Source organism: Nannobrachium achirus (genome assembly GCF_963921795.1).
Source record: "Nannobrachium achirus genome assembly, chromosome: 14".
Classification (NCBI taxonomy): domain Eukaryota; kingdom Metazoa; phylum Chordata; class Actinopteri; order Myctophiformes; family Myctophidae; genus Nannobrachium; species Nannobrachium achirus.
The window spans coordinates 64109702-64132822 of NC_137821.1; the positions used below are offsets into that span (position 1 = coordinate 64109702).

Below are 23121 nucleotides of genomic sequence, written 5' to 3' on the forward strand. Positions count from 1 at the left end.
TTAGTGAATTAATTTTCCCCATTGACTTATAATGGGAATTGCAAAAACTCACATTCAAGTATTTTTCTCTCGTAAACCATAGGAGCTACAGTTTCAAACCTCGGAGAGGAGATTCATAATGATTTTAAGAATGAATCCAAAAATAATTACATCACTCGGCCTCATGGTGGCGCTATAACGGCCCACTTTGCGTTTTGCCCCGTAACTCTTGAACCGTTGATCGGAAAATTAAAATTATTTTTTCCCTGGATTCCTTGGGTCAAGACGCATATAGGCCACGCCCATTTGCGCCAGGTTAGATTTTCCGCCATCTTGAATTTTCTCCAAAACACACTTTTTGCACCTTTTCCTACATATTTTCTTCAAATGTCACAAAAATCGGTACACATGATCCTGGGTGACCAGAGAGGTGCTACACACACACACACACACACACACACACACACACACACACACACACACACACACACAGCTCCACTTCGAACAGAGGTTCGATTTTTTTCTTAGCTGAGCCTTGGGCTAGAGAACGGCACTTCTGTATTCCTGGAAAGCGGAAGTGACAGGGACGGCGTAAAATGGCGTGAAGAGGACCCCCGCCACGTCAAACGCTTGATGTCATACGTTGCCCCCATCCATGCAAAACTTTGCACACACACTCCTTGGCTGCCAAACCACAACCTCCACCCCTCATTTCTCACATGGCCCTCTTCTAGCGCCACCATGAGGCCGATTCTTGCGAAACACATCTTTGGACACTGCTCCTACAGATTTTGACCTGAAATCACGCAAAGCGGTACAATGTCATCAACATGGATCTGTCCCATTTAGCGCCACCATCAGGCCGTTTTTTTCAAACAAGTTACAGGCCTATTTGTGTCTACATGTGACCTGGCGGTCGTTTATCTCCCGAGTCTTACTGTTATGTATTTAAAGTAAATTCTCGTTCACTTCGCAAAAGCAATCAAAGGGAGAAAATAACTGAGAGTTGCAGGCAGCTCTAGAGCGGGAGAGAAGAGTCTAACACAGTGTTTTTCAACCACTGTGCGGTGTGCCCCTGAGAAGGGTCAAGTGTGCCCCTTGAAACTGCTTGAAAGCCAGTATTGTATTTAACATTTTAAAAAGGATTTAAACTAGTGAAAACAGACGATCTTGCACCGCGAGGCGTTGTGTGCTTGTAGATCAGCTGTTTTCACTACTGTTGTGTGACAGCCTTGTATGATGAAGCAGGGCTTTGCTTTGCGAAGAAACGTACACATTTGAAACTTGGAGATACAAGGTTTTCTTCCCGACAGTGAAGATATCTACACGAGAAACACTGGTCTAACAAGAGCAGCAGTAGAGGAGACGGCTCATAATGACAGAAGTATCCGAGGTCACATAGTGACTGATAGAATGGCTCTGAAATGGACTTAAAACGATACCCATCAGACGTCTCTTTCATCTCCGTCTGCTCTGCCCCCTGATTTCATTTGTACAGTAGTATTGGTCTTTATCTCGGGGCTGACTGCCAACTCTCTCTCTCTCACACACACACGCACGCACGCACGCACGCACGCACGCACGCACGCACGCACGCACGCACGCACGCACGCACGCACGCACGCACGCACGCACACACACACACACACACACACACACACACACACACACACACACACACACACACACACACACACACACACACACACACACACACACACACACACACACACACACACACACACACACACACACACACACACACACACACACACACACACACACACACACACATACACACACACACACTTGAAGAGAAAAGCCAGACGGGAAACAGAGAGAGATTGGAGGGAGAGATGCGTGGTGTTTTGTGAATGAAGCAGCGTTACGTACAGACAGACTGCTCGTGTTCATGTCCTAAGGGCGGCGGTGACGCTCTACATTGATTCGCCGAGCGGAAACAGCGATCTTTGTACTGTAAATATGTCATCTAGAAAAGCAAAAGTGCTTTAGTTTAAAAGAACAATGCGTCTTAAAAAAAGTTGAGTTGAAGTCGACTTTATCGTTTGATGACGTCATCGCATCACACACGACCCCCCATTTATTGTGGGGGGTTCACATTTGGGTGTCTTCACATTTGTGACAATTTAAGGACTTTTTAATTAAATTAATTCAGTTAAACACTGTCCAAATATATAGAGGCAGAAATTGTGAAAATAGCCGGCTATTAGATCGGCTATTTTGTACTAGGTAGAGTGTGCACACACGCACACTTGTAATGCGACAGCCTTTTTAGCTTGTAGCTTGTAGATGTGGATTTTCGGTCCGTGACACCAGCGCACATCTAAGTTTAAACAGCGCTAACATCCAAATGTCAAAGTCTCACCCTAACCTGAATATTATCCTAATTGTAAGCCTAACTGTAAATATTATTTTTAACCATAAAAGAAAGAACAAAAAATGGTGAGAGGACCAGGAAAAAACTATTTCTCAAATTCTACTATAATTGTGGGGACAAGTACGCACACCTACATACACACACACACACACCGCTATTGCGCCCCTTGAAGACATGGCTTTGCCAAGCCGACGTTCTTCCGAGTAATAACAACACAGTTGGGCATTATGGAATATAAAGACATTGGGGCAACAGTTAATATTTACCATGCTCTCTGAAACCAAGACAATGTCGGCATATGGAACAAAACGTGTGAGTGTGTGTGTGGTGGTGGGGGGGGGGGGCTTGGTTAAAATTCGGGGCTGGTGGAGGAGTGTTATGCCACTGCACACGCGCGTATACACTACACCAGGGGTTCCCAAACTTTTTTGTCTCAGGGCACCCCATAAATATTGTTTTAATCCGAGGCACCCCTACATTATAATTTTCACTCCTAGCACCTTATATTTATAGCATATCATCATTGTCGGGTGGAAACCTTGTATGTCCAAAACCGTTTGTTTTGTTGTATTTATCATCTATAAAATGTATTAAACTAGTGAAAACAGCAGATCTACAAGCACACATCGCGAGGCGTTGTGTGCTTATAGATCGGCTGTTTTCACTAGTTTTGTGCGACGTCAGTCTTGTATGATGAAGCAGGGCTTTACCAAAAGACATACACATTTAAAACTTGGAGATACGAGGTTTCTGCCCGACAGTGACGATATTTTAGTGATTATGTTGCGAGGAAAACGTTGAGATAATAGTCATTTTTGGTTATAACTTTGTAGGCTACTTCAAGTTTAAAATGATACTAATCTGTAAAATAGCTACTCAGAAGGAACTGGTTTCTAGGGTTAGGACCCGCCGCAGTGGTGTCCGGTAAGAACTTAACCGAGATGCCTTGAATCTTATGAGAGGCTCTGAAGTCTTGCTGGGAGAACTAGCTGAGTATCTTGAGATGGTTGGAGGTGATGATAAGCTATAAGCTTAGGTGATCCTGGCGATAAGGTCTGAGTCGAAGAATGCTTCTCCCTTCTCCGGTGTCAAAGGCTCCTATTTATAGGGCTTGTTTGTTTATGAAGGTGACATCAGCATGATGTCATCCTGATGAGGTCACTAACTAGACATTTCCATATATGGGCCGCTCCTTTGTGTACGATGTGATATCAGCGTGATGGGTGACATCAGCATGATGTCATCCTGATGAGGTCACTAACTAGACATTTCCATATATGGGCCGCTCCTTTGTGTACGATGTGACATCACCCTGATGAAGTCAGCAGCTAGATATCTCCATATATGGAGATATCGAATGTGAGGTGAGGCGAGATACGTCAGTCATCTCCATATATGGTGATCCAACTTCAAGGCGCAATCATGTCAACTGTCAACTGCCGGTATGACGTGAGAGCAATTGAGAGCCTTCGCAACAGCCGCCCCAGATTTCCCGTGGAAATCGATAAAATATTAAGAAGGCTCGAACTGGTCCTCTTGGTGCTCCTTTACTAGTCTCGTCTCTGCTGTATATGTTGTGGTGGTCTGCCGCGGCCTGTCCGATCTTCGATCGATAGGAATGATGGGTGATGGCCCCAGATAGATCTGACTCATACTCCGGTGCATGTTAGGATGGTGCTGGTGCTCCTTGGGTTGATACAAGGGACGGTTTGCCTGGTGGTTGTCTTCTTGATGATAAGTGGTCCTCTGCCTATCAGGCTCTGATCTTGCTGGGGATTGGGACCGCCCCCTGGATCTCGATGACTGATCATCTCTGGGAAAGTCGGTAGGATAGTGATGCCCTGATGGGTTTGGATGAGCTGAGGTCACAGTCTCATGACACCGCCCCGTTGATAGGTAGTAGTCCTGATGGCCCGGTATGCTCTGACCTCCAGGGCCCTTGGGCTCCAGGAATAAGTGACGGAACTGATGTCCCGCATCTTCGGTACCTGGGTGCCTGGATTGTGGATACCCCTGACCTCCAGAGTCCTCGGGCTCCGGAGGCAAACGATGAACCTTAAGTCCCACATCTTCGGGACCTGGGTGTCTGGGTTGCAGACACCCCTGACCTCCAGAGCCCTCGGGCTCCGGAGGCAAACGACGAACCTTAAGTCCCACATCTTCGGGACCTGGGTGTCTGTGGAGCAGACACCCCTGACCTCCAGAGCCCTCGGGCTCCGGAGGCAAACGATGAACCTTAAGTCCCACATCTTCGGGACCTGGGTGTCTGTGGAGCAGACACCCCTGACCTCCAGAGCCCTCGGGCTCCGGAGGCAAATGATGAACCTTAAGTCCCACATCTTCGGGACCTGGGTGTCTGTGGAGCAGACACCCCTGACCTCCAGAGCCCTCGGGCTCCGGAGGCAAACGATGAACCTTAAGTCCCACATCTTCGGGACCTGGGTGTCTGTGGAGCAGACACCCCTGACCTCCAGAGCCCTCGGGCTCCGGAGGCAAACGACGAACCTTAAGTCCCACATCTTCGGGACCTGGGTGTCTGTGGAGCAGACACCCCTGACCTCCAGAGCCCTCGGGCTCCGGAGGCAAACGACGAGCCTTAAGTCCCACATCTTCGGGACCTGGGTGTCTGGGTTGCAGACACCCCTGACCTCCAGAGCCCTCGGGCTCCGGGGGCAAACGATGAACCTTAAGTCCCACATCTTCGGGACCTGGGTGTCTGGGTTGCAGACACCCCTGACCTCCAGAGCCCTCGGGCTCCGGAGGCAAAATACGAACCTGAGAATGGAGATTCATCTGACGAATCGTCTCCACATACTCACCTACCTGATGTTGTAGATCACTGATGATCCGGTCTTTGTCTTGCTTCTGACCATCCTTATCTGGGCAGATTTGTTGCTCGGCCCCTTTTAGGCCCTTTTACCAAGCCAAGGGAAGTATCGCACGAACATCCTCCTACCAAAGCCGGTCCCGGCATGACTCACGCCATCTCTCCGATTTTGGCATCTTGTTACTGCGGTAGGCCCCATTCCCGGGTTTCGGCACCATGTAAAATAGCTACTCAGAAGGAACTGGTTTCTAGGGTTAGGACCCGCCGCAGTGGTGTCCGGTAAGAACTTAACCGAGATGCCTTGAATCTTATGAGAGGCTCTGAAGTCTTGCTGGGAGAACTAGCTGAGTATCTTGAGATGGTTGGAGGTGATGATAAGCTATAAGCTTAGGTGATCCTGGCGATAAGGTCTGAGTCGAAGAATGCTTCTCCCTTCTCCGGAGACATCATGCTGATGTCACCTTCATAAACAAACAAGCCCTATTTATAGGGCTTGTTTGTTTATGAAGGTGACATCAGCATGATGTCATCCTGATGAGGTCACTAACTAGACATTTCCATATATGGGCCGCTCCTTTGTGTACGATGTGATATCAGCGTGATGGGTGACATCAGCATGATGTCATCCTGATGAGGTCACTAACTAGACATTTCCATATATGGGCCGCTCCTTTGTGTACGATGTGACATCACCCTGATGAAGTCAGCAGCTAGATATCTCCATATATGGAGATATCGAATGTGAGGTGAGGTGAGATACGTCAGTCATCTCCATATATGGTGATCCAACTTCAAGGCGCAATCATGTCAACTGTCAACTGCCGGTATGACGTGAGAGCAATTGAGAGCCTTCGCAACATAATCATTTTTTCAAGTGTCCAAATAAATTCCAAATATTATCAAATGATCTCGCGGCACCCCTGGACTGCCGTCGCGGCACCCCAGGGTGCCCCGTCACCCACTTTGAAAACCCCTGCACTACAGTGTTGTTATTGACAGCACATTTTGACTTACTTTTAGTCAGTCTTTTGAATAAAATGTAATTTAGTTTTAGTCATAATTTAGTCACCCGAACAGTTCTAGTTTTAGTCTAATTTTAGTCGACTAAATATCATATAAGATGTATTTTTGGCAGGCCTTGATGGCATCGAAATGACTGATTTTACACTTGGTTGGTGCTGAAAATAGCCGATCTACAAGCTCACAACGCGTCGCGTTGTGAGCTTGTAGATCGACTATTTTCAGCACGCAACACCTTAGAGCAACCAAACATAAAATGACTCCCTCCCTAACGTTTTAGTCTAGTTTTTATTTTGTTGGCGAAATTGTCAATATATTTAGTTTAGTATTTATTTTTTATTTCGTTTTCGTCAGTGAAAAAAACGTAGTCGACAATCATTTTTCGTCATAGTTTTAGTCGACGAAATCAACACTGACACACTGACACACTGACACACTCTCACTCACACACAGACACACACACGCACACACACACACACACACACACACACACACACACACACACACACACACACACACACAGACACACAGACACACACGCCTCCCCCTTACCTCTGCCCGGTGCTGGCTCCCCTCTCTCCTCCCGTCTCCCTGTCTCCCCGTCCCAGCAGCACGTGTTGGCGAGGTGAGTTGGTGTGGTCCACCACCTCCTTGCTGCTCACCTCCACACCTCTGATCAGCACCCCCACTCCTCCTCCTCCTCCTCCTCCTCCTCCTCCTCCACCTAGGGCTGTCACAAGTATTAAGTAATCAATTATTTGAGGTAATCGCAATTATTTTGCATAATCGTCATACTCGTTTTCCATGTTGAGAAATGTTAACGGGTACACATTAGTGTGTTATTATTTTATGCTGTAACTATTGAAAAATAGCAGATATACAAGCTCACAGCGCGGCACTCGGTCCCGCGCTGTGAGCTTGTATATCTGCTATTCACTGGTTAAAGCATTCAATAGTTCTAGGCCTAAATGGGTTAATATACTGTGGTTTCAAACACTTAAAAAAAGTAGTGGAAATAGCAGATCTACAAGCTCACAACGCGCCGCATGCGACGCGTTGTGAGCTTGTAGATCGGCTATTTCCACTATCGATGTTCTTTTTTTTAAGTATAACGCTGTCAAATATGTCTTTGTATATTTAAGTTATGTGTCATAATTTACAGCTGCAACTTCAAAGCCTAAAAGCCAAACAGACATGTAATTGTCAACGACAAATACACAATTAAAAAAATATATATTTTATAATTGCATTGAATGTAGTTCTAGTACTATTTTGCAATGAATTTGTATGAAGGGCTCAATCAATCAATCAATCAAATAGTTAATCGCAATTATTTGATGATGTAAAATGTCCTAATGGTGACAGCCCTACCTGTTCCTCCTCCCCCCCAGCCGGGGATGGCGGCGGCCACACATGCCGTGACGACGGGGTCGGCCACGGCCCGGCGTCCCAGCCAGGACAGGGGGGAGTTGCGGCTGCCCCCCGCCCCGGCCCCGCCCCCAGCCGGAGCCTCCTGGCTGGGTCTGGGGGGGACGTTGGTGTTGCCCCGCCGGGGGGCCAGCAGGGCCTGCAGGTCGAAGCTGGGGTGTCTCTTCCTGGGGGGCTTGGTGTGAGGCGGCGGGACGTCCGCCGTCGGCTGGAGGAGGAGGAAGAGAGGGGAGGCGGGGGAAAAGGGAATACCACGTTTTATGTTAAACACCTGGAATGCCATTATGTTTGGAATGATTTGGCTACAGAGTGCCGCCGTTCACGGCGCTTTATTTTGAAGAGCCCCGGAAGCCACGGTCGTGTCCATGTTGTGGAAATTCACTAACTCCGGGTGTAGACCGGGATGTTTATTGTATTTCTTATTCTGTTATTTAAATTTTGATTGTATTGTGTTTTTATCGTGATATGGATCTCCCTTGGGTCTGAAATAAAGATTGCATTGAATAGAATTCATTTAGACCAGCGCTACTCAACCCGCGGCCCGCGTCCGCATGTCTGTGCGGCCCGTCATGATCATGCCAATAAAAATAAGATTTTTCTAAGCCTGTCAAAGTTAACGCGTAACGCAAAACGCGGTGATGTTTGAGCCTCCGTGCACTCCGTAGGTAGGGATAAGAGTCAGGAAGCGAATGTAGTCAATGCATAGAGCACAGCAGTGCGGAGATGCAGGCGGCTACACTAGAGCTATAGTACAACGAGACAGACAAATCTGCGGAGATTTTGCAGCAGACAACCACAGTCGGGCTCACTGGAGTGGAGACGCATGACGGTCGTGCGATATATGAACGGTTGCGATCGTCATGTTTCAGGCTAATGAAGACGTAGCCCTTGTCTGTGCTTGTCTCTGCCTCCGCTGCTTGTCTCTGCCTCCGCGACTCCGCCAGTCAGGACAGACAGTGCAAGCATGAACAGATCGCGCAGCAGCCAAGGAACTATGCTTATTACCAAAAATCTCCTCCAACGAGCTGCTGTGTTTTACAAAGCTCAAAGCATCAAACTGTTTTACAAGTACAGTGCATCTGAGGCTGAGTTGAACTGTACTTGAGTTATTTTTCCATACAATAACTCTCTTCACCAAAAATAGCCGATCTACAAGCTCACAATGCATCTTGTGGTGAGCTTGTAGATCGGCTATTTTTGGTAAATGTCCCCCAAGAATAGGGATGCTGCGGTTTGAGTGGTTGAATAATAAGTATAAACGTTTATTTATTTAAAATTGTCCTATTAATGAAAAGGAGTGTTAGTGGCATGACTCATGAGAAAAAATACCTTTACATTGCCAAAGTTCACTAGCCTTGCATACCCAGACACAGGGGGGGTTACAAAAAGATTGAACCAGATCTGTTCATTTTCACTTAACATTTTGTGAATAAAGCCTAATTTGATAAACATTTCAAATGTCATCAATTTCATCATTCCATCCATGACAATCTTTTAGTTCAATGAGGTTTGGCCTGGCTTATATAAATGGAAATGTGTCTGTTTTCTGTGCGTTTCCTTAATTATTAGACTTGTCATGACTCATGAAGTGTGTTACAAAATCAATGTAAACGTCCAAAATAGGACCGTCATTTTTAGCTTGCGGCCCTTTGGACTTTTGGTATTTTGCTGAGTGGCCCCTGAGCCATCTCAAGTTGAGTAGCCCTGATTTAGACTATCTAATTTAGAAAGACATGATTGACTATGTTTACACTACTAGTATGTGCACTTGAGTTCACTGTTTGTTTGTCACTGTCTATCTCTGGGTGCGTTTGGAAAAGCACCCAAATGATTTTGGGGGGTCCCCAGATGATTAACTTAATGTGCAACATTGTTTTCTCACTCAACAGTAAACAAACCAACATAAAGACAAAGTTTAAGTGTATAGAGGGTATCTGCACATTTCTAAAGTGACAATTTAAGTACCTTTTAATACTTCTAAAATGACAAATGACACAACGCCTCGCAATGCGAGGCGTTGTGAGCATGTAGATATGTTATACAAAATGTAATGCCTCAACTCTTAGTGCTCGTCAGGGTGAGGGGGTCCCCAGTTAAAATAAGATTATTTCGGGGGTCGTGGACTGAAAAGGTTGAGAACCACTGGTGTAAACCAAGGAAACAGACTCACGCTCTTCTTGGCTGGGTTCAGGAGGTTCTGCAGGAACTTCCCTCCTCCTCCTGCCCCTCCCCCAGCCACGCCCCCATCCCTCCTGGCTCCTCCTCCTCCTCCCTTGTCCTTCCCCTCCTCGCCGATCTTGAGCGTGGAGCAGGTCTGCGGACGGAACAGCGACGCCAGGGACCCCCAGGACTGGAGGCCCCCCACCATGCCGTCCCCGCCGCCCGCGCCCACGCCCCAGTCACCCTCGCCCTCCGAGCCCATCAGGTCCCACAGGCTGTTGGCAGAGGGCGTCTTGTTGGCCGTCTTCCCCTGGTGGAAAGTAAGGGTTGTTTGTGACACCATTACAAAAAGGTTAAAAGGATCCCTGGCTAATACGACAAATATGCCTTAATACATTATAACTGTCCTCTATAAATACAATGTAAAATTAAAAACACCTTAAATATTTTATTTCTTCTAGAAATAGCTAATCTTTCACTCAATAGGGGAAATGCCTGTCGCAAGTTGATGATGTCATAAATGTCATGTGTTATCTATCCCTATGGAATTTATGGCATGCATGTACAAAAACACAAACACATTTGAAATATCGATTTGATGCTCATATTAACCATAGGAAGTATTACGTTTGTTTTTATTTGCACATGCATGCCATAAATTCCATAGGGATGGATTACACATGACATTTATGACATCATCAACTTGCGACGGGCATTTCCCCTATTGAGTGAAAGATTAGCTATTTCTAGAAGAAATAAAATAATTAAGGAGTTTTTAATTTTACATTGTAGTTATAGAGGACAATTATAATATATTAAGGCATATTTGTCGTATTAGCCAGGGATCCCTTTAAGTTTGACGATTGATTTTCATGTCATTCATTTGCATTTGCACATTTTTTTTTTTTGTGATTTATTCTTTAAGTTTCTTCAATTCTACAGTTGTAATATTTGTATCGTATCTTTAGAGCAGTGGTTCTCAAAGTGTGGTTTGGGGACCCCCAGCCAGCGGTCCTTTGGGAAGTTCCAGTGGGTCCACAGTAAAACGTTTTACCACTTTAACCCTTAAACTTTTAAACTTGAAAATAGCCAATCTACAAGCTCACAACGTGTTACCATTACAACGCATTTTGAGCTTGTAGATCGGATATTTTTTAAACATTTTGAACGCATGTCAATTTGGGGGTCCATGACATGAAAATGTTTAGGACCACAGCTTTAGACTAGTTTTCAACAGGTCTGAAAATGTTATTGACACTTTTACTAATTTTATACTTTAAAATAAACTTAAATAGCTGATATACAAGCTTAAAACGTGTCACAAAGTGATATCACTCAACTCACGATACAATTCAAATCTATACTAGGTTCACAATTTTTAAATTTCCAGACAACAAAAAAAAAAAAACATATATTTTCTTGTGTTCTTGTGTTATCCTCTTGTCAATACAGTAGCAAATGACAAATTGTATTTTCTTCTTCTTTTGGGCAATTTTTTGCATCGTGATACGATTTTTATAGAAGGTATGCGTGTGACATCATCATCATAATACGGAAGTTACTGAGTGGCAAAAAACTACTTTCTGGCCTTGACAGCCCATACAACCAAACAGTAATGTCCCATCTGATTGCATTAAACAACGTTAAACAACATTAAGCTCACTTTGCCACTCACTTACTCGATTTGCCACTCACTTTATGCATGCGCATACCATCTATTAAATCCATTAAAAAAAAAATCACAATTTTGAATCGATTTGAATCAATTCACGACAAATCGGTACATGCCTAAATCAGGCTACTGTGACAGGCCTTACCTGGCCCCCCGGGCCCCCTCCCCCCGGGCCTCCCCTGTCGGCCAGCAGCAGCCTGGGCTTGACCTGGGCCACGGTGCGCTGGTAGCGCTCCAGCGTCTGCGTCCAGAGCTCCAGCAGGGCGCCGCCGCCCAGCTCCATGGCCAGGGAGCGGGCGTCCTGGAAGCGGGACGGAGGGATGGGCGGCAGGGAGGCCAGCGGGGAGGGAGAGGAGGAGAGGGACGAGGAGGAGGAGAGGGAGGAGGACGAAGAGGAGGTGGTGGTGGAGTGGACGGCGTCGCACCACTGAGAGGCCTGAGAGAGAGAAGAGAGGAGAGACAAGGTGAGCAATGGTGGAGAAAAAAGTATACTCACATTCTTTACTTAGTTTAGGGCAGTGGTTCCCAACCTTTTCAGGCCGCGACCCCCAAAATAATCATGTTTTAACTGGGGACCCCCCCACCCTGCCGAGCAAAAAAAAATAGCAGATCTACATGCTCACAACGCCTCGCATTGCGAGGAGTTGTGAGCATGTAGATCTGCTATTTTCACAATTTCTGCCAATATTTAATTCAGTAAAAAAAAAAATGAAAAAAAAAAAAAGAATCTTGGAGAGAATGTTGAAATGTAATATTTATTCTACACATTTTTAAAGCATTGGGAAACATTAACCACATTAAAACAAAAAAATATATTTCCCCCCCATCTTTTTCCATTTTCATACATTTTTGAAAAAGCTCCAGGGAGCCACTAGGGTGGCGCTAAAGAGCCACATGCGGCTCTAGACCCGCGGGTTGCTGACCCCGGTTTAATTTGTAATTTTAGAGGTGTTAAAAAGTCCTAAAGTGTCACTAGAAATGTGCATAAACCCTCTATACACTTAAAACGTTATGTTGGTTTGTTTACTGTTGAGTGAGAAAACAATGTTGCACATTAAGTTAATCATCTGGGGACCCCCCAACATAATTTGGGGACCCCCCTGGGGATCACAACCCACAGGTTGAGAACCACTGGTTTAGGGGGCATGATGGCGCAGTCAGTAGTGCTGTCGCCTCACAGCTAGAAGGACCTGGGTTTGATTCCCGCAGGGGAACGCTGTGGGTGCTGGGGCTGTGTTCTCTCTTAGGTGGGGTTGGCGAAAGAGCCTTTCTATGTGACGTTCTCCCCGTGTCTCCTAAGGTAGGTACCCTCACAAAAACATGCAGTAATCTTGGTCTCTATACTGCCTCCCCCCGGGGTGCCTGATGGAGGGGAAAGGAACTGGTTGGAATAACGTGTTCCTTCCACGCGCTACGTCCAAACCGGGGAAACTCCCCCGTCAGGTGAAAAGAAGCAACTAGGACTCCTCATGCATGAAGGAAGCATGAGGTCAGGCCGTTGACTCCCCAGGCGTGGCAGAGGGAGAGCAGAGATCAGGATTACAATAGGCAATTGGCACTGGGTGAAAAAAATGGGTTATAAAATCGTGGAAAAAAATAATTAAAAAAAAAATAATAATCTTTAGAAAGCATTAATTTAACCGCTGGTCTACACTGGACACTGGTGGTAACGTATATCCATTCCGTTCTTGGACCAAACACAGTCACTCAGTGGAACTGCGTCATGCATAACTACATAAACCACAGCCTCTTGAGGCGTATTGCTTCATTATTAACAATGGTGAAGTGTTCCATTCATAATGGTGATGATAGATCATCGGTGGCGAGGCATTTTAACCAGTCAATACCACATCTTGAGAGAACAATGGCAACTTATAAGAGCATTGAGACACATTCACACAGAAGTGGTTAACGGAGATCGAATACTTCTCCATGTGGAGGCGTATTGTATTTGGATACAATTCCTTGATACTCTCGTCCCCAGTGTGTTGAATGAGAACATGTCATTAACTTATTTGTTTCTTATGAAGTACATTTCTGTAATTTTTTTTTGTGTGTGTGTGATTTTATCATTTTTTTCTTTATTTTATATTGTATATTTGATGTTGCAGCAACCTACATTGTGTGACTGTGGCTCCCCCTGCTGGGGAGAGTTGTGGACATCTATAATGAATTGCCCATGATCCACCAGGGTCTAGTGTTTGTCCAATTGACCAATGCAAACGCTGTCCAAAGACATCTTGGCTGAAAGTGGTGTCCTTGCTTCATCATTACAAAAAATAAAATAAAAAATCCCAAGACGGAAATGTATTTTCAGACCATGTACCAATATGTGATTTTTGAAAAACGTATGTTTCTATATCAGCAATCTGGCCTGCCATCGTCACAGAAAAGGTCCTTTTCACTTAACTGGAGCTCAGTTAGTCTGTTCTTGAGAGACTACTATGTCAGTGGTGCTCAAACTTTTTCATGTGAAGGACCCCCAAAATGATATGTATTTGGCCACGGACCCTCATCTCAAAATACAGTATTTAGTTCCAGGGACCCCCCCAGAAGCAACATTTTTGTTACAAACGTTTGCTTTAGAAATACATATATTAAAAGATTTGCACACATTTTCACAACTTTTTCAAAAATAGCAGATCTACAAGCTTGCAGCGCACTGTGAGCTTGTAGATCTGCTATTTCTTTTATATTTAAAGCATTCAGTAATTCTAGGCCTAAATGGGTTCATTCAAGTGTTCCCAGTTCTTCTCACCTCGGTGAGCGTGGACAGCAGTCTCTGCGTGTTGTCCAGCGTGGTCCAGCAGTCGGACAGACAGTGGGACATGTCTCTGAGTCTCTCCCTGACGGGGGGCAGCTTGATCTGCACCTCCCCCAGGCCCCCCCAGTCCAGGTCACACCAGCCCTCCAGCTCACTCAGCACCGACAGGGTCTCACTGTGCAGCTCCTGCAGATGAGTACAACCAATGTTGTTTTTGACAGCAAATTTTGATTGAGTTTTAGTCATAGTCTTTTGAATAAAATATCATTTAGTTTTAGTCATAATTTAGTCACCTGAAAAGTTTTAGTTTTAGTCTAATTTTAGTCGACTAAATATCATAAGTTTTTGGGCGACTAAATCTACAGTGGATTTAGTCAACTAAAATGTATTTTGGCAGGCCTTGATGGCATCGTAATGACTGATTTTACACTTGGTTGTGTGCTGAAAATAGCAGATCTACAAGCAACGTGTCGCGCTGCGACGCGTTGTGAGCTTGTATATCGGCTATTTTCAGCACGCAACACGTGAGAGAAACCAAACATAAAATGACTCTTCTCCACTAGTCCCTCCCTAACGTTTTAGTCTAGTTTTTATTTTGTTGATGAAATTGTCAATATATTTAGTCTTAGCTTTAGTCATCACAGCTTAGTTTGTATTTAGTCTTTATTTAGTTTTTATTTAGTTTTTGTCAGTGCAAAAATGCAGTCGACAAACATTTTTCGTCATAGTTTTAGTCGACGAAATCAACAATGATTACAACCCCATCATAGCAAAGTAGAGTAGAAAAACATTTAGTGCCATTTACTTTGAAGGGATGAAGGCGCGCAGAGTGCCAGGACTTCCTCCCATAGGTGTCCGATTTTGAAAAGCCGGGATGAAAATATGCAGATTTTTAGTAACTTTTTTTTTCAACCTTAACCCAGATTAAGTTTAGAAAGCGACCGTAATGGCGGCCATGCGCAGAAAGCCATTGAGAACCACTGATTTAGAAGAAGGATTTCGAAGACATTTATAGAATCGGGTCGAAAATATTCAGAAAACTTTTTTTTTTAAAATTTAAGAAAGAATTAGCAAGATCTACAAGCTCGCAGCGCGGCACGAGTGCTGTGAGTGGAGCGGAGGTGTAAACTTTATTTTATTTTGTGCAGGGATGTGTTTTGATGACCCTGTTTGCTCTAAGCAGCAATGCCAAGTTTTGTATTCCCACAATTCAACCACAGATGTGTTATGTTGGCCACTGGTACGTGGGCAAAACAGAACACAATATCGTCGTTGTCGCAAAGTAACGTTCTTTCGCAAAGTAAAGCCCTGCTTCATCATACAAGGCCGTCGCACAAAAGTAGTGAAAACAGCAGATCTACAAGCTTGTAGATCGTCTGTCTACTGTCTACTGTCATTTTTAAAATGATAAATACAAAACAAACGGTTTTGGACATGCAAGGTATTCACCCGACAATGACGATATATTACAGACAAACACCTGGGCACCGGTCTGAACACAAGTGCACCGGAGAACACAACTCACGTTGGCCGTCTCTCGGAAGGTCTTGAACCTCTGCTGTTTGAGTGACAGCCTACTGAGGGACAGCGGCGGGTCCTTGTAGTCATCTAGCTGAGCCTGCACCTGCTCTATCTCCTTGTCACACTGGAGAGAGAGAGAGAGGGGAGAGAAAGGAGTCACATAGAGACATAATGACGTGTTTTATCATATATTGTAAAGCAGTCATTCTAAACCTGTCTTTTAAAGTTTCATCCCACGATTTTTGACCAATTTCTTTCACCCTGTGTCAATTGTGTGATGTAATCCTGGGCGCTACACTCCCTCTGCCAACCTGGGGAGAGCAACAGACTGACCTCATGCTTCCTTCTATGGGTGCGTTCGGAAATGCGCACTCAACGCACTACTGTGCCATGTTGTCGTTTGTTTATTCGGTGCACTTGGTGCCTTGTCGTTCGGAAATCCAGTGCGCGGCGCACCGGTGTGTTGAGTGCACGCACTGAGCGACCCTACTCAGAAGATGGGGTTTGGCGGTGTGGTGCGTCCTTGCGGTGTTTTGATTGGTTGGTTTTCATGGCCGTGTCTCGAGTGCTTCTCAGCTGTGAACAATAGAGGAAATGATCGCAAAATGCAGCATTTGCAGCTTAATTGGTCGTTTGGGCTTGGTAGTTTCACACGCATCAACGTGTAAACTAACAGTGTCAATGTTATGAATTACATCTCCTTTCAATATCAACGTTACATTAGCATAGGCTACTTAGCAACTGCTGCTTTTCAGAAAGTTTACCATCAGAGTTCAGACTGAAAAAGCGCACAGCTCACTGCTGCCTCTTAAAACTGGTCGTTCGTAAACAAACCACACTGAACGCACTCTACAACGCCACGCCCACTGCACTCACTACACTGAGCACACACCCGGTACGCATTTCCGAACGCACCCTATGCATGAGGACTCCAAGCCGCTTCTTTTCACCTGACAGTGGGGAGCTTCCCCGGTTGGAATCGAACCCAGGACCTTCTAGCTGTGAGGAGACAGCACTACCGACTGCACCCCAGCTGTGCTATAGACCTTTTTAATTTCAAGGACCCCCAGGCCGACGGACCCCCATTTGATACAAGCTACTGTTTTTCTGGAACCCCGATGTACACTGTAAAATCCTCAGTGTCAATTTAACTCTAAGGGTGAACCAACGGGAAGTTGGGGAACCAAAGGGACCCTTTGCGGGCACAGCCGCAGAGACTAAAGGTGCGGAGGGTGCACCCCCTACTCGCAATCTGTCACATTATTCATATAACTAATAATGGTACGGGAAATGAAAAGACAATTGGCCTATTTTATATTAATTCTTAAAATGAATTATCAAAAATGCATGGTCTGTCTGTTATGTTCTGATAGGACAGCGTGCGTCAATATGTTTTTTATGTGATAATATAATATAATATAATATAATATAATATAATATAATATAATTAGAGATAGAGAGAGAATCCTCTGACCCCACCCCCCACTCTAAATGTACCTTGTGAGTAGGGCTGTCCCGATTATGACATTTTACATGACGATTAATTGTCACTCAAATAATTGCGATTAACAATTTAAATGTGTTTTTGTCATTGAGAATTACATTTGTGTTTGGCTTGTAGGCTTTTAAGTTGCACATGGCAGATATGACACACAACCTAAATATACAAAGAAATGACTGACATATTATAATAACAACTTTATACTTAAAAAATAACACTGATAGTGGAAATAGCCAATCTACAAGATTGTAGATCTGCTATTTCCACATTTCTTTTTTTACAAAAAATAAATATCTGAACATTTTTCAACGTGGAAACGATTATGAAAAATAATCATGCTTATGTCAAATAATTGCGATTAGACGATTATGTAATAATTGTGACAGGCCTACTTGTGATTCTACTGAGCTTTAATCCAAAATGTTCTGTATTGTATTTCTATTTGTATTGCATTGTATTGTAATGTAGCCTATTATACCTATTCTGTATTACTGATGAATTGAGTACAATGGACCACAGAAGAAACAAGCCCCCTGGGGCTTTTTGTGTTACCATTTTTTTGCATAAACTTTCACTCGTGTTAATAAAGAATGCAATCAATCAATCAATCAATCAATCAATCAATCAATCAATCAATCAATCAATCAAACAAACAAACAAACAAACAAACAAACAAACAAACAAACAAACAAACAAACAAACAAACAAACAAACAAACAAACAAACAAACAATCAGTTATCTAAAAAGGCAGGCCATTAAACAGCAACAGATGAAAATGGGAGAGATGTGGTTCTCATTTAACCCAGTGGTTCTCAACCTGTGGGCCAGGACTCCCAGGGGGGTCCCCAGATGATTAGCTTAATGTGCAACATTGTTTTCTCACTCAACAGTAAACAGACCAACATCAAGTTTGAGTGTATATGAGGGTACATGCAATTTAAGGACTTTTTAATAAATCTAAAATTACACATTAAACATTGGCCAAATTGACAAATATTAGAGGCAGAAATTGTGAAAATAGTTGATCTACATGCTCAAAACACCACGCAATCTGCTATTTTCAAAATAGAACCGTGTTATACAAAATGTAATTCCTCAACTCTTACACTGCAGCCAAATCCAGCCTGGATCAGATCTGTGTCATCCAGATTGGAATCTGGTTTAAATGGTCACATGGTCATATAAAACCAATCAGATTCCAATCTGGATGTGACAAAGATCTGATCAGGGCCGAATCTACAATATGGGCACTTTGGGCACGTGCCCAGGGGCCCTTGGCATCAGGGGGCCCTCCTGGGTGGCAAAAAAAAAAGAAAATCGGGGGGAAAAAAATAAAAAAATAAAGAAAACCCCCAGCCATTTAGTTGTTATCTAATCAGAATGAAATACATTAAATGATGCCCCCAACCCCCCGATTTTGTGTGTTTTATTGTTGAGAATGCTGCTGCTTGTGCGATTGTGTAGTACAATGTGCCACCAGTGCTAGGTGGCTCGCTGCCTGGCAGCGCACAATGAGCGCTAATTTTGACCATGTAGTAGTAGTACTACAGTATAGGCCTAATAGTACATTGTTATTTATTTTGATCGTCAGTGGCCACACTGCCACTGTTTCTTAACTCAGACTGTTATTGTCTTAAGTGTGTTCACTGATATTGTTAAACCACTTTTTTTAAATGCTGAAAACAGTTAGTCTGGAGCCCTGTAGTGCGTACGCAGAGGGGGGCCCTTGGAGCTCCAGTGCCCAGGGGCCCTCAGAGGTGTTAATCCTGGCCTGGATCTGATTCAGGCTGGATTTGGCTGCAGTGTAAATCAGGCCTTAGTGCTTGTCAGGGTGGGGGGGTCCCCACCCAGTTAAAATATGATTATTTTGGGGGTCTGAAAAGGTTGAGAACCACTGCTTTAGCCAACGACAACGTAGATATTATTTATTTTTGCGTACCTTTTCCAGTTTGTCCACCAAGCCGGCCAGTCGGCCCAGCGCCTCCAGGTCGCGACCTCTCTGGTTGGACACGCGGACGAGGCTGTGCAGGGCGTCGTCCACGCTGTCATAGAGGGCAGAGGTCACCGCTAGGGCAGCCCTGAGGGGACAAAGGTCATCGCTTAGAAAAGGTATGAATCAGTGTTCCGAACGCACCTTTTGATACACTCGGACTGAAAGACCTGCAGAAAACACTCTCCCGTTAATGATGACGTCGACTGAAATGCTGGTCCCTGATTGGGCTACAGGCTTAAAAAACACCGACATGCATACCCAGCCGATCGCAGTAGCTGCGTGCTCTGCTTGCGCATGTAATAAAACTAATTTTCTGCAGAATGTTCAGGATACACTCTGTACATTGCTTAACCACATGGAAGCTATAGCATCCCTATTCTGGGGCCGAACACTCTGCGAAAAACAGATCACAATACGAAATTGTAATATATTTTCATTTATTCTCCCCAAAGTGTTGAGACTTTCTTTTGGGATGGCATTTTTTGAGAAGGAGGAACTGACACTTAGATGGCACGTGCGTGCGTGCGTGCGTGCGTGCGTTTGTGCGTGCGTGCGTGCGTGCGTGCGTGCGTGCGTGCGTGCGTGTGTGGGGGGGGGTGGAGGGCTCTAGTGTGTGCCCTCGCGGTCGCTCACACACACACACACACACACATACACACACACACACACACACACACACACACACAACCTTTTTTTCTTTTCTGAGGCTCCAAAACAGACTGCTTTTGTGCACGACATGCACTAATATAAGGGTGTTATGTGTGTCTGTGGTATGGTATGGTATGACATGGCATGGGAGTTTGACTATATAAAGTGTGTGTGTGTGCGTGCGTGCGTATATGGTATGTGAGTATGTATGGTATGACTGTGTTCTGTGCGTGTGTGTGTGTGTGTGACAGAGAACGCCTTGCTGTTGAAACTTTTCTGAAAGAAATATCTGTGGGTGTATGGTATGCAAGTACACTGTGTGTGTGTGTGTGTGTGTGTGTGTGTGTGTGTGTGTGTGTGTGTGTGTGTGTGTGTGTGTGTGTGTGTGTGTGTGTGTGTGTGTGCACTGGTTTTTGTATGTTTGTGGGGACCAAAATCTGTATACACAGTCACGTCATGGGGACCAGGTACGGTATGGGGACCAAAAATCAGGTCCCCATGAGGGAAACTGTTAAAAACCAACACAGGAGCTGCTCTGATGTGCCTGTGAAGTTTTTAGCATTGCCCCATAAGTCACGTTTTTTGGTCATGGTGTGTGTGTGTGTGTGCGTGTGTGTGCTCAGTAGCTTTATATGTTTTGTGGGGACCAAAATCTGTATACACAGTCACGTCATGGGGAATAACTTCATCAATTCTGATATTTGAAGTCGTGTATAAGCTAACACAGCCATAGTTGTTATACCTGATTTTTTTCATAGCTGTATAACATTTAGAAAGGGTGGTCCCCACATGAGATGATTAAAATCATCACATGTGGGGACCACCCTTTTCATCATTGTGGTCCCCACAAATCATAAAAACCAGTGTGTTTGTGTGTGTGTGTGTGTGTGTATTTATGTCCTTGTATGCTCTCCTTTGTGTGGACATAAATAAATAGTTAAAATGTGCGCATGTGCGCTGTGCGTCAGTGTGTGTGTGAGGTAGAATCTAGTAATGCTATGCAGCTTATGTTGGTTACTTGTTCACATGCTTTTGTCATTTTGACTGTGTGTGTGTGTGTGTGTGTGTGTGTGTGTGTGTGTGTGTGTGTGTGTGTGTGTGTTGTTCTAATCACAATCATTTGACATAATCACAATTATTTTGTCATAATCCTCATCGTTTTCATGTTGAAAAAATGTTCATAGATTTTCAATCATTTTCAAAAATAGTGAAAATCGCAGATCTACAAGCTCACAACGTGTTGCGATGCGACACGTTGTGAGATTGTAGATCTGCTATTTCCACAACTTTATACTTTTTCAAGTATAAAGTTGTCAACCATGTCAGTAATTTCTTTGTATATTTAGGTTTGTGTGTCATATCTACCATGTGCAACTTCAAAGCCTACAAGCCAAACAGAAATGGAATTGTCAACGACAAAAACTCAATTAAATAGTTACTTTTTAGTTGTGCGTGTGTGTGTGTGTGCGTGCGTGCGTGCGTGTGTGCGTGCGTGCGTGCGAGCCTGTTAAGTGAGTAACATTTGGGTGATGAGAGACAGATAGAGAGATAAAGAACACATTGGGAGTTGGGCCAACCTCCCTAAAGAGGAGGAACAATATTATGAATGAGATTAAGGGCAGATCGTATCGTTAAAGTCAGTTCCAGACTAATATCCATCCATCACCGATGGAGTTCTAGTACACTGGTTCTGAACCTGTGGGTTGGGACCCCCAAGGGGCTCGCCAAATTATTTTGCGGGGTCTGCAAATTATTAACTTTTTTGTTGCCATGATTTTTTCTCTTCAATGTCCCTTGATGCCATGGTCTCGATAGACTTCCATGTAATTTATAGTGCACAGATCGTGCACGCCCATGCCTAGATGATGCACCACGTGTGTGCCCACTGTTCACAGCTTTCAAACAAAAAAATCCGCTTGGAAATCCGTTCAGGCATTCATGATTTATCAGCCATTATGTTTTCTTCAGATGTAAACAAACATGGCTGCCATGTTTGAAAGAATGGGTTGGTATGGGGGTTAAACATGCAATTTCGCGATCGCGATCATGCCTAACACATTTCTGGAGGTCCAAAAAAAAAATTGGGAAAAAAATAAATAAATAAAAATAAATCTTCAAAAACTGCCCAAACTCGGGAAACTCGGGGTTGGCACAGCGTTGGTACCAATACAAACTCGGGAAACTCGGGGTTGGCACCATATGTGTTAACTTAATGTGCAAGATTGTTTTCTCACTCAAAAGTTAACAAACTAACATAAAGTGTGTGTCTGCACATTTCTAAAGTGACAATTTTAAGGACTTTTTACCTCTAAAATGACAAATTAAACATTGGCCATAATGGCCAAACTGTCAAATATTAGAGGCAGAAATTGTGAAAATAGCTGTTCACAACAGTTATACAAAATGCAATCTGGCTAGCCATCATCAAAGAAAAGGTTGATCCTTTTCTCTATTTCTTGAGAGACTATACCAAATGTAATGTCTCAACTCTTAGTGCTCGTCAGGGTGGGGGGTTCCCCAGTTAAAATATGATTCTTTTTGGGGGTCGCGGCCTGGAAAGGTTGAGAACCACTGCTCTAGTGCTCTGTCTCGACTTCACTCGGCTGCACTTGACTAACTTTGAGTTAGTTTTACATTTTAGATAAGCTAACATTTTAGGAAAGATATAGGCCATGCAGCGCTGGGAATTTTGCACCAACTTGGGAGCACAATACCACACAAAGCCAGTGGTGGAAAAAGTACTCAAATGTTTTACTTAAAGGAGGACTTTGCCACTTTTCAACCCATCTTCATATAATAGGTTCTCGCTAATGTTCATAATAAAATTGCTCTTAGGAGAGCTGTGGGAAGTTCAGAAATCCATAGTCTTGTGACATCATCATTTGACAATGGCTTCCACTTTAACATTGCAACTTTTCAGGAGTAGAAAGCCTGCATTTTCTATTAGCTCGGATTCCCAATCGATGATGTCACAAGACGATGGGTTTCTGGCCTGCCAACAAGGGCCCAGAATTTGGTGTGACACCCCTGCATGAGGCCACCGTCACCTTGACCATTGACCACTGGCTACTAATTAGTTCGTCCTAGAGTCCAAGTGGATGTCTGTGCCAAATGTCATGACATTCCCACAAGGCATTCCTGAGATATCACATTCACAAGGTTGGGACGGACGGACGGACGGACGGACGGACGGACGGACGGACGGACGG

At 44.3% G+C, this 23121-nt stretch overlaps 1 protein-coding gene across 1 annotated transcript in view; it reads right to left on the minus strand.

Moving 5' to 3' along the window:
• The window catches only part of arhgef40 (Rho guanine nucleotide exchange factor (GEF) 40), a gene marked incomplete at both ends in the record, with an annotated part of 135414 nt that overhangs the window by 52587 nt on the left and 59706 nt on the right, over positions 1-23121 (minus strand). Inside the window, 7 exon segments of the mRNA XM_080742275.1 lie at positions 6777-6948; positions 7596-7860; positions 9823-10122; positions 11630-11920; positions 14243-14434; positions 15774-15893; positions 19211-19349. Of these exon segments, the coding sequence (XP_080598401.1) occupies positions 6777-6948; positions 7596-7860; positions 9823-10122; positions 11630-11920; positions 14243-14434; positions 15774-15893; positions 19211-19349 (1479 nt within the window).